Below are 12,766 nucleotides of genomic sequence, written 5' to 3' on the forward strand. Positions count from 1 at the left end.
TACGGAAGAGGGAGATTACTGGTAAATGTGCTGAAATTTCTATCACTTATTCAAGATACAAATTGTTCTGCAGGACTTCGTTTGTTCTGCGACGTACGTCAGTTTTAGACACTTTCTCCTTCTGGGCATAATAATACAGTTACGAAACTCAATATATTTAAATGATCAATAAAGTAAAAGTAATCTAACTTCAAATATTTGGCACTTTTCCATTTTGTTAGCTGAAGCAAATTCTGTATTTTATTTTCTTAATTTGTTAAATAAAAAAACAATAGCTGTTTCACAAAAAATGAAGATAAAACTCAATTTACTTGTGCCTCATGACTTTACATTGGCCAATTTTTCGCCTATGTCAAGCTATTTATTGATTAGTATCCAAATTTCTAATAACTCTTTTAACATTAATAATAATCCCCTCAAAAAAGCATAAACACACTTTACCTATGTGCATTAATTCAAAATTTGAAAGGAAATGTATAAGTCACTTATTTGTTAATTTGTTTTCCTCACTGTTGACATGAATGGAGATATTTCAGTATCATGTTCTGATGTGCCAACTAAAATCACCAAGGTGCCAAATAGATTCTAAAATTGCAAATTACAAAAAAAAGAAAAACATGTAGAAGTTTTTCTGGGGGTGGCTACAAGTTATACCCTTCCAGTTATTCCCTGTGATGCTTTTTTCTTTTTTTTAAGTTTCTCATGGGCCACTGAGCAGAAGTTGCAAAAACTTGGCGATAATTCTGCCACAGATCAGGATATGGAAATCTCCCTGCATGAATTTATATACATAAATTTTATACAAATTTATATACAAAATAATATGAAAAGCATTATAGAAAATTTCCAGACTATAACAAACAAAACAAAAAATATTCATATTTTTTATTTTTACAAATTCTCATTATACTGTTATTTTTAAAATATGTGCTTCATTTAGTAAATTGAAAAACTCTATTAGTATATATGTTCTTTTATTCCTCATTTCCGTTGTGCAGAATATCAAGTCTAATTAAAATATTACTGTTCTTAATTTAGGAATTAAATTTCTTTATAGTAAACACAGCAGCCCTATAGACAAAATTTCAAAGAACATGTGTTCATAAAAACGACAGAAAAATGCTCGATTTTAAATTGCGATGAATTTCAAAATATTAAAAACTATGGATTTTAACAAAATTTTCTGCACTAACAAATTTTCTGCAAATAACAAAATTTTTGACCATCTTCGTAGGTCAAAAATTTCTGATCACGTCAATTATCAATTAATGATACAAATAATTGAAAGCTATATACTAAAAAATATTTTCAAATTGTTCGTAATTAAAATAAATATAATATTTTAACTCTCGGTTTCAGTACATTAAATTTCATTGGAAATAATTTGCTGCAAACTCTCTGAAATTTTTGGTTCCAAAAGAGGTAACGCAGTAATGAAAATATTTTAGAAGTGCGAAGAAGTAAATATATCCTATCGTAAATTACAATGTTAATTTTATAAAGTTTAATTTATTAAGACAACTAATCCTTCCAACTTAAAAAACATTATAAATAAAAGGCACCTACCGTTTTAAAAACCCTAACAACCAAAACAAATAGACTAATAAGTGAGAGACTGTTGTCTCCATGTACACCGGCTGCGTAAAATGCGCATGCGCAAAAATATACCTAGCTTTATTTTCACCTAGGCCACCAAAATTAAAAGTATATTATTGTTTGCCAAGATTTTCACCATAGGAATTTTGAAAAGTGTAACTATGGTGCTCTGTACTCGGTGTGTTGTGAAGTGCTGTCAACTTATTCATAATGTCTAAAATACTTTTATGCAAATACTTTCATGGAACATACGTCTCCAGCCAAATCTGAAAATCAGTATCGTAAACCGTAGAACGGATCGAAGTTTACAATATTTGGCTCTTTATCCGTGTATACACCTGGCTGCAGCATCGAAATTTCGTCAATGGCGCATGCGCATCTTACGCAGCCGGTGTACGTGGAGAAACGAGTGAGTCTGTAGTAACATAGCTCTAGACTGCAAATACTAGTTTAAATTTAAGGGAAATAATATACCTACTTTTCGGTGGCAATGAAATGAAGCACTAATGAACATTACTTGCACTAATTGCAAAATTACTTTTTCAGTAGTGAGGTAGCTGCAAGAAAAAGTGCTGACACCAAGAGTTGTTTAATATTAATTCAGCAAGGGGTGCAATATTAATGTCCAGTACCCAGAAATCTTTTTGCATGAAAAAAGAATATTGTAGTAAAAAATATATACTTCCTAGCGTATTCGTTACTTCACTCCCGCTCAAACGTTTTCGCCATTTTTGCTCTCACGCTCAAAAATCGGGCATCCAAGGTCTTGGCGATAGCATTATTTTGGCTTGTTGTTGTTGTTAATTTACGTCGCACTAGAGCTGCACAATGGGCTATTGGCGACGGTCTGGGAAACATCCCGGAGGATGATCCGAAGACATGCCATCACAATTTTGATCCTCTGCGGAGGGGATGGCACCCCCTCTTCGGTAGCCCGACGACCTGCGCGCTAAATCGAGCACTTTACGGTAGCACAGTTTAACAAGGACCAATACCGCACACCCTCGGTCCCTACGCAGACTGATCCAAGTGGTCACCCACCTGCATACTGACAGCAGCCAGTGATGCTTGACTTCGATGATCTGCTGGGAACTGTGTCTTAACGTTCAGTTCACTGCGGGACGCATTATTTTGGCAATCATCCATTTCAGCTGATCGTCGAAGTTTAGGGTTATAAAACGACTGGCATTCAAGACAGTGCGTAAATGAGGCTGTATGAAGATAGAGACCCAGACCCGTATTTCCATTTGAACTGGGGGCCTCCCTGGCCGAGTGGTATCGCCGGTCCAAATGCTCTGTTAAGCGTGGAGGTAGCGGGTTCGAATCCCGCCGTAACCCTGGATGTATTCTTTGTGATGTCTTTCTCTGAATTGTTCTATCTGTATTTTCTATTTGACAATGACTTATAAGCCTATATATTGAGCACACAAGTCAGCAAATGTATGTAATTTCAATAAATCCATTTGAACTGGTTAGCAACGTTTGCAGAAATGGGCAACCGGATCCTTTACATAATAATGAAATCTGTTCGCAAACAAACAACAAACTGAAACTGATGAAACAACAAACTGATGAAGTGAGAAGAAAATAGTTTGAAATATTCCAGTATGTGTATCAGCATTAGTCAATGTTAATTAAGAATGGTATGAGTTCTTTTTTGTATTTCTCATTGTAATAAGCGCAATAACGTTTTCTTAATTTATCAACATAATCAAGTTTAGAATTATTTATTTTAAAGCTCAGCAATTTTGCATTGTACATTTAAATGCAAATAATATTTTTTGAAGAAATTAATTTTGTGTAACATTTTTTTACATTTTGGCCGTGGAAGTTTATCAAACCTAGTGCCGGTATAAATGCAGTTGCTTTATCTTTATAATTATACAAGTTCAATGAGTCTAAGTAGCTGTGATGACCGTTTTTCTATAATCGTTTTAATTCCTTTTTCTCTCCCTTTTTAAAATTGGTTAACCGTAGTTTTTTGCAACCATATTAAATTTTTATTGCCTTAATCACTTATTGCAGTAAGTTTATTTTACCTTGCTGTATCAAGTAGCTCGTTATGGGAAGATTTCTGAATTGTGATCTATCTCTAAATAAATGCCAAGCTTTGGCAGCTTTCAGGCAGTGGCACTCGAGAGACTAAAAAAAATATCATAAAAGGGGCCTTACTTAAAGGGTATTACTCATAGCCGTCCTCAGACAAACTTCTACTTGTTTTATTCTTCTTATATTTTTTTTTTTTAGTTTACAAATTTAAAATACATTTGTTACCTTGGTGATTATAGTTGGTATGACAGATCACGATACGGAAATATTCCCTTCATTATTACTAGAAAGGAACTTAACTAATAATTGTAAATAAAATTCTCTTTTCTTAGTTAATCTGTGTGAAAATATGACACAATTGTTAAACCTTATGTAAGGGTAAACTAATCAAAGGTAACCAAATTCATACTTTTCTTAGTTGTTATTATGTGTCTGTGAGAATATGTACTAAAGACCTAATAAATATCCGTTTTGAAAAAGATTTTATGAATATGAGTACCTACGCCAAGTTTTGGCACCTTCTTGGCAGTTTTCTGAGAAAAACAAATCTCAGAAAGAAACCAACTAAACAGATATAACATGTAGCCACCCATCAGCCAACTATAGCATTTTTTTTTTCAATTTTTGCAAATTAAGAAACTTTTTGGCGCAGAAACACCATATATTTTGACATAGGTTTTTAAACTAACTTATGTTTTTGAAAATTAAAGAAATACTCTATTTAACAGTCATAGTTAATTTTGAAAAAAACAACAACACTAATATTATATTTTAATTTCAAGATTAATTCAATTCATTTGTTTAATTTCGTTAGTCTAATGCTAAAATTTTTTGTTTGTAAGCAATAATAATTATCTTTTTTAAGCACAAACTTTTAATTCTCTAACTGTATATAACCTTGTGAAAAATATGGAAGGGACTAAAAAAAATTTTTTTTGCATTAAAAAAATAAAGCAAACAAAACAAAACCTGGTGTTGAGGGGGTCGATTTGCGGACTGTATTTACGAATGATTAAGAACAGACGATAACTATTTAACAATTAATTGCCGAAATGATGAAGACGCCCGACCATGTCGAAACGAAAAACAACAAGAGCTCTTCTTTCCGCCAAATTGAAAGATAAACGAAGCCAAAGCCGAGAGTGTTTTAGTGTTTATACCTAGTGTTTTAGTAGATTCTTCAGTCTCAAATGAGAATTCTTCGTTAAATTTGCTGTCATTGATCAAGTCCCTGGAATTCGAGTTCCATTTGTGCAAGGTCATGCCACAACTATCAAACATTTGAGTCTTTAACTCTGAAGCCGATTCAAGATCTGTTGATCCAGTAACTACATCGTCCATGTATAAATCAGAAAGAACAACTTCTGAAGCAAGAGGGTAATTCAACTGTTCATCCATTGCATCCATTCATATGAACCACTATCAATAAGACCAAAAACAGAATCTTGAAATGTTAAGTTTTCTGAAGTGTGATATTTATTTTCTTTAATGATTTCAAAAAAATGTTCAGCGCCTAAGATCATATCAATTTTTCCAGCCTTAGCGAAAGAGGGATCAGCTAATATTAAATGATTGGGAATAATAATGTTCTGTAAATCCAAAGTGTTAGATGGAATTAAATCCGTAGTTTTATTGACTACTAAAAATTCAGTGCGAAGCGAAAACAATGAATCTTTATTAGAAACAAGAGCATTCAATTTATATTTAACATTTGTTTCATTTCCTCCTAACCCACTTATTGAAGTATTTATTCTTTCTTTTTTCAATTCGATTTTGTTTGCAAAACCCGAAGTCATAATATTTACCATACTTCCACTATCCAACAATAAACGTCCTTAAACGAAACAGTTACTCACAGGATTCCAAATCCAAGCTAGAGCCGTTGCGAGAATTATGTTTTTATTTCTACAAGTGTTTATAGTAGCGAACACATGAGATATGAAATTATCATTCGAAACATTATTTATGTCCTGAGAACTTGGATTACAGACTGGCGCCTGCGAATTTTGCTCTATTAGAGATTCTGAATGAATCTCCGTTTGGCGAAAATTATTTTCCTTGCAATGCAATAAGGAATTATGCTTAGCTTGACAGAATTTGCAAGCAAATTTCGATGGACAGGAATACAGTTTATGTGATGCATTAAAACAGTTAATGCACAGATTATTTTTCTTAACAACATCAAATCTGAGTATTGGTGACATTTTTAAAAAAAAGGGTCAGTTGTAAATTAAATGGTCCTTTGAACACAAATGGCATTTATTGTAATTCGATTTCACAACAAAGTTGCGTGCTTTGTTTTGATGTTGAATATTCTTAGCTTTGTTCACAAAAAATTGGTTTCCCTGAAGATTTTCTAATGTTTGGCATCTTTTTTGAATAAATTCCATAAATGTATTGAATTTTGGAAGTTCAGTAGAAGTTAAACTCATTTCATACTGTTTGCGACTTTCCTTATCCAATTTTTGAACAGTTATGTTGATTATCAATTGTTCAACAAGATCATTAGTTTCCAATTTCATTAATTTTAAACCTCTTAAACTTTTATTTAAAGTATCAATTAAATGTCTCAATTCTTTATAAGATTCTACAGAAATTTTTTCAAAATTCAAAATGTTTGAGATATAATTGTTTACAATTAAACGAGTATTTTCAAATCTTTCTTTTAGGATTTTATCAAGGTTTCAAAAGTATCTTCTGGCGTTTCAATATATTTAGCATCGCCTTTTAAAGCTGAACGCAAATAAAACAATTTCTGCATGCTATTTAAAGACTGATTTTCAGTTATCAAACTATCAAATTGAAGCTTAAAGTTATTCCAATTTTCGATTTTTCCATCAAAACAAGACAAGCAAATATCTGGCAATTTAACATTTATTTTACTAGTACTTAATTGTTCATTGTTATGCAAATGAGAAATATTAGAACTTCTTGAATGAAAAAGTCTTTGTAAGCTTACCTTGCAAGATTCTATCTGTTCTTCCATTTCATCAAAATGGGATTGATAAGCTTCTAATTCTTCATCCTTCAAAATTGAATAATAATCCAGTTTTAAAACTTCAATTTCTTGAAGAATTAATCCTATGCTATCGATACAAGATTGCAGTTCGAGACAATCAGCCTCATTTCCATTTGTAGAAATAAAGCTTTCTAATCTAGTAATTTTGCTTTTAGAGCTGCCACGACGACGATTTAATTGTTTTAAGCTCTTTTCATATTGTTTCTCAGTATCAGTAATTTTGCAAATCAAAAATGTATCAAAACGAAATCAAAAACGAAGTTATGACGAAACAAAAACGAAAGTTGATCAAAATTAATATTTACGAATTATATCAGGTTTGAACTCCGGGTAGACAGGAACATGTTGAGGGGGTTGATATGCGGACTGTATTTACGAATGATTAAGAACAAACGATTACTAATTAACAATTTATTAACGAAACGATGAATGACGCCATATGAAGACGTCCGACTATATCAAAACAAAAAACAATAAGAGCTCTTCTTTCCGCCAAATTAAAAGATAAACGAAGCCAAAGCCGAGAGAGGCACCAACACCTGGTCTAAATATCATCTGATATAAGACCAATATATGGTGTACCAACTGTACGATCCCTCTTTGGCGGTTCAAAGATATCAAAGAAGCCATATTCGACTCTGGTTGCTTAGGACCAACTGTACGGTCCCGTGATAGCTCAATAGTTGAAATTGAAGGAACTGTGGACTGTATAATAATTAACAAATATTTATCTAACAAAAGTAATAGATTAGTTCACCCATGAACTTACATTAGAGAGCCACCATACGCTCTTAACAATTCAATCATCAAGAACAAGAGTGAGTAGTTTAAAGGGTTGCATTATGATGAAAGATGGCTGGCGACATACAATCTCATTAAACAGTAATTCAACACCAGACATATGGTAAAATAAAAATGTGCACAACCTGCCCTAAATAAAGAAACCTGCCCAGCACAGCAGCTGATGACATCCTGTCAATCAGAGGAAAAACTTGTCTAATATGGTATGTGATTGCCTCGAACAGCTATACAACTCTTGCATTGGTGTTTCATACATTTTCTCAGAATTATCGATCCGTGTGAAAACTATAGCCATTCTTGCATCAAGGCACCATTCAATTCATAGATGGTCCTAGGAGCTGATCTTCAAGCTGTAGTGATTGTCCAAAGATGTCCCATATGGGTTTAGGTCAAGGGGCATCTATGCCACTCCAATTGGAGGTATTCTTCACCCAACTGAGCCCTGTGTGGATAGGCATTATTGTTCATAAAGATGAAATTTGGTCCAAATTCTCTGTGGAAAAGTCTCACGTAGGATGTAAGGATCTGGTCCCTGTACCACTTACGCCCGTATTCACCATTAACCCTAACCCTCGGTCAGAGTTCAAAACAGGTTTTGTGCGAGCAACTCCTGGTTAGAGTTAAAAAATCTCATTCCTCCGTATACGTAACTGCGAGTTAATTTAACGCAGAGTTAAGTAACTTTAACCTGAAGATATTCCTGGTCTGCATAAACGCGCGTGCGCAGTAAACGAGTGTTTGTTTACTTCGTTTTCTTCGCCGGCGCTATTTTTGTCTGTTTTATTTTGTTTTTATACTTAGAGTATTTTTTTTTATAATGGAGGATTATTCTTTAACTCAAGAATTAGAATTCTTAGAAAAACTTGAGGATCAAAAACAAAGAGATGTTGGAAATATTCGAATTTGCCCATTTGATGAGTTGGACGAGACGAGTTTCAAAAAAAGATTTCACCTGGATAAGGAAAGTGTTTCCTCTTTATTAGCAATTATAGGCAAAGAATTATAACAGTCATCGACCTTAAATAATGCCATATCGCCTCTAGAACAATTACTTATTGCACTCCGGTACTATGCTACCGGAAGTTTTCAGCTTCTTCTCAGAGATTGTTTTCGGGTAAGCCAGTCTACAATATGTCGAGTCATACACAGAGTTAGCAAAGTCCTTGCTTCTCTGTGTAAGGAATTCATTTTCTTCCCAAAGACCAAAGAAGAATGTGCAGAGGTAAGTGAAATTAATTTTTTTAACTTGCTTACGCATACAACGCAATTAATATCTATGAAATGCATTTTATAAATTATTTTTTGTTTATCACTTACATTCAAGGTTATACTGTAAGATATTATGATTTACTTGATATTTTATGTTAAATATTCCAATATACAGTAATTTTTCTGAGTTAAAGTGATCATTATTTAATTGAAAAACACAACAATGATATTGTAACATCATCAATATATGGACATTATGGGGATATCTTCTTATCATGATCTTTCACACCAACCACAATTGCTAAGGTGCCAATTGGATTTTAAACTTGCTATTTTTTAATAAAAACATGTTGATATTTGCCTGGGGGTGGCTACAATCTATACCTTTTAAGCTGGTCCCTCTCTGTAATTTTTATCAAGGGCCATTGTCTGGAAAACCAAAGACTTGACGATTATTATGCCACAAATGAGGATACAGAAATCTGTCAGATAATATAGTTTGTGCCTCTGGATGCTATTATTTAATGTTTGGTTAACTTTTGTTTATTGGCAATTAAAAATAGCTGCAGGTGGCGTAGTACAGAACTGTCTATCAATAGGAGCGCTTCACATGCACTCACCATTAGCATTTGTCGAGTCATAAGATAAGAGAGTACATTAGTTTCTACCTTAGTTATCAACTGGATTATAAACTTTTAAGTTAGAAAACTTTTTGCGACTGAAAACTACATAGATCTAGAAGAAAACGTTAAAATTCTAAAAAAGTATTTTTACAAGTAAATACGAAAAATATTAGGGTCATTCCATGTCAAATCATACAGGATTTTACAAAAATGGCACCCACCGTCTCAGATTTTGATGAAAATTTGTACACTTATAGAATTTTTTGTGCTGATTTCAAAAATATCAATTATATTTAAATCGGTTGAGGGGTTTAAAAGTTATAAGCATTTGTATTTTTGCCAAAATGGCACATTTGGCGCCATTTTGATTCATACATCAAAGGCTATTAATGATTGTAACTCACCTTATATTTGTCATAGAGCAATAATTTTTTTTTTATTTTGTTCAGAATAAAGTAATCTGTCATATAAACACTTTTTTTTGCAAATAAGTATCTTACTTATTTAGTAAATGGGTCTGTTTTGCAGTTTTTTGATCAACGGAGTTGAGTAACTTCAGGAGATTATTTCTGGCAACTCGCCCCCTTCAATTTCAAAAATATTTTATTCAGAGATAGTTGAAAGTGCAAACTAACATCTGATATAAAAATTTTGATGGGCCGTTCACTCACTTTTTAAAAAAAAAATTTTTTTCTTATGAATCATTATGCGCTAAAAGTGCTCGTAGTTTGATGATTTATAGTCCTTAATTATAACTAGAGTATAATAAAATGATATAAAAAAAATTTGAATGGTAGAAAAATATGTAAAATAAAGTAATCATTTATTAAATTATTTTTTTTCCTCTCTCTTTGAGCCCTCAAAAAAGAAAACAAAGAAAATTTTAGAATGAACAAAATTTCACCTTTTTTGCAAATAAATTTATCCAGAATCATATAGCTTTGGTAAATGAGAGGGATCACAATCTAAAAAAAATATAAACAAAAGTTTCTCTAAAAGAGTAGAGGGCAGTGCCAAATAATAAAAAGCAGCCATTAATTTTTTTTTTTTTAATTGAACTAACTTTGATCTTTATGGAAGGAGAAAATCATTGTACACTTTAATTTAATTCAAACATTTTGTTTGATTCTAAAATGTAATTAAGTGTAAGACCAAATTATGAATATTTGAAGTTAATTTTATCCTTTTATTTGTCACAATGATTGTTATGGTAATGAGATACCCCTACAAAATTTCATTTGATACACTGATAAATTTAAACTATTTATTATAATTATATTGAAATGAAATGATTTTATATCACTAACTATAAGATAATTTGCATGCTCTTATTTCATCACTAATACTTACAGGCCCTTTTTATTCTCAAAAACTTTTTTTATAATTATATACATCCAATTTTTGAAAAAAAAACTTCTGAATAGAAAAAAAAAATACTGAAAACTATTGACATATTCCATCTCTACCTTCCCAAAAAAGAAATTTGACTAATCAGAATGTATCATCTGCCAGAACATTTCTGTTTGCTCCAATCAGAATTGAGTGTCATGTAAAATTTATTTTCTTTCCAATCAGTAACATTGTATTTCTTCCATTTATTTAGAACAGAACAGAAATAAGTTTTCAAAAGTTTTAAATGTATCAATTTGATACTTAAAAAAGAGTTTTATTATGAAAACCCAAGTATTATATAGTTTTGGATTAACTTTGAAAGATTTTAAGTGCAGTTTAAACTCACAGAAGATTTTAGAACTTTCTTCAGAGAATATATAACTTATTTCATTTAGGAGCAATTTAGATTTTAAGGAAAGTTCAACTATATGCCTCATACATAAGGAGTATCTCCTTTATCAGTATGAAATATATAAGGTGACCAGGGATAATTCACAATCACTCTGTTTCCGGGGTAAATAATGATCACCTAAGTTTTATTTAAAAAAAAAAATTTTTTTTTTTTAATTTGAGACATGGACAAGAATGCTTGTAGATTTTACTAAGGTATAACTACATTTACTTAATTATAGTTTTTTGTTTAATCTAACAAAATATGTATCTTTTAAACTGCTTTCTGTATTTTCCATTTTAAAGATGGGTTTCAAAATGTGCACATTTCTGCAAAGGTCCCCTCCTTCGCTTAATAATAAATATTTTGAGTTACTTTCTTTTTCTTTGATATAAAAATAGTGTAAGTTTTTGTTTAATTGTTTCAAATCTACTGTAAGCATTATAATTAATTATAGGAAACTATATCAAATGTTGCCCCCCCATGGGGTAATTATTGATCACTGGGGTAATTCCTAATCATTGTCATTTCTTTTTATAAATAGTATTAAAAATAGCTAATTGTCTTTTCTTAAATGGCAGTTCATATGTATTAAGTGGAACAACCATTAAAATATATTTTAACTGTAATCACAAAATTTGTTTATTAACTGTATACAAGACAAATGTGTTCTGATTTGCCCCATTTCTGGTTTGCCTTACCTTGCTTCTATCTTAATTTTATGTGTGTACATTGCTAGAATAATTTTTAAGTTTATAAATTTGCCTAATATAAATATGGTGAGAAATTATAACACTAAAAAAGATACTAAGCTTCTAGAAAGCAAAATTAGTGAATTTCATTTAATGATTGAAAATGAAATTTCAGTGTGAGAGCTACTGTCAGAGCTGTTGACATACCTTACTTAACATTTCACTCTCACTTAATGAAGTTAAAAAATCCAGCAAAACTAACTTATGTGGGAACTCTTTCTTATATTCCAACAGAACATGAGAATGAGTTGGCTGCTTGCCTAAAATGTATGGCACGATGCAAAGATTTTTGGAAAATTTAAAGTGTTAATCTTTATTCTTTGCTTTTAAAGAAATCGTTTTATTAGCTGCTTAAACATCTCTTTGGTTTATTTGTTTGATCTTGATGTCTTATTTGTTAATTACCATTGTATAATTATTTTTGAACAACCCCTTTACTATAAAACTGGTGATCAGTAATTACCCCAGAAGTGATCAGGAATTACCCCAGAAATGATCAAGAGAAGGGGTAATTTCTGATCACTAAGAATTTAAAATCTTTTAAATTCTAATTAGATTTTCCAACAAAAGAAGGTAGCATAGGACTCATCTCATATAGTCTCAAACTTCCAGTAAATATTGAAATTCCATCTTGAATAGTTTTTTCACAAAATAGATGTTTGCATGTTTTGATCAGGAATTATCCCAGGTCACCCTATATAAGAAAATGAAAACAAATTGTGACTTATTTAATTCTCCTTCCAATAAGACCAAGAAAGTCTCCATTCATGTCATAAGTGTAGATCAGGCTAAAACATACAGAGCTAAATTGCAAATTTCAGCAATTCCTGGCCAGAAATTGTGTTTGTCTTGCTCAGTCTCAAATTTTTTCCTTTCTTTTCTTTTTTGAGGGGGGGGGAGGGCTCAAAGAAAGAAGAAAAAAATAATTTAATAA

General features: G+C 31.6%; 2 protein-coding genes across 8 annotated transcripts in view; one reads left to right on the forward strand and one right to left on the reverse strand.

The window, feature by feature from the left end:
* The window catches only part of LOC107443554 (protein Fe65 homolog), a 387,879-nt gene that overhangs the window by 80,075 nt on the left and 295,038 nt on the right, over positions 1–12,766 (reverse strand). The window contains exon 1 of one of the 5 annotated variants that reach the window (XM_087155953.1): positions 1,567–1,977. The exons of 1 other annotated variant lie outside the window; for it this stretch is intronic. Coding sequence is in view for 1 of the 4 variants with exons in the window: in XM_087155952.1 (XP_087012078.1) it covers positions 442–451 (10 nt within the window). In the remaining 3 variants the exon portion in view is untranslated. Of the gene's footprint in view, positions 1–441; positions 768–1,193; positions 1,978–12,766 lie in introns of those variants that run through there. 3 more of the 5 variants (XM_087155954.1, XM_087155956.1, XM_087155952.1) reach the window with 3 other exon arrangements.
* The window catches only part of LOC107443552 (putative nuclease HARBI1), a 45,834-nt gene continuing 35,588 nt past the window's right edge, over positions 2,521–12,766 (forward strand). The window contains exon 1 of one of the 3 annotated variants that reach the window (XM_087155959.1): positions 2,521–3,239. In XM_087155959.1, the coding sequence (XP_087012085.1) occupies positions 3,237–3,239 (3 nt within the window). In that variant the 5' untranslated portion in view covers positions 2,521–3,236. The other 2 variants (XR_015430845.1, XM_087155960.1) reach the window with 2 other exon arrangements.

Source organism: Parasteatoda tepidariorum, chromosome 12 (genome assembly GCF_982258835.1).
Source record: "Parasteatoda tepidariorum strain Cologne lab strain chromosome 12, Ptep-v5.0, whole genome shotgun sequence".
Lineage (NCBI taxonomy): Eukaryota > Metazoa > Arthropoda > Arachnida > Araneae > Theridiidae > Parasteatoda > Parasteatoda tepidariorum.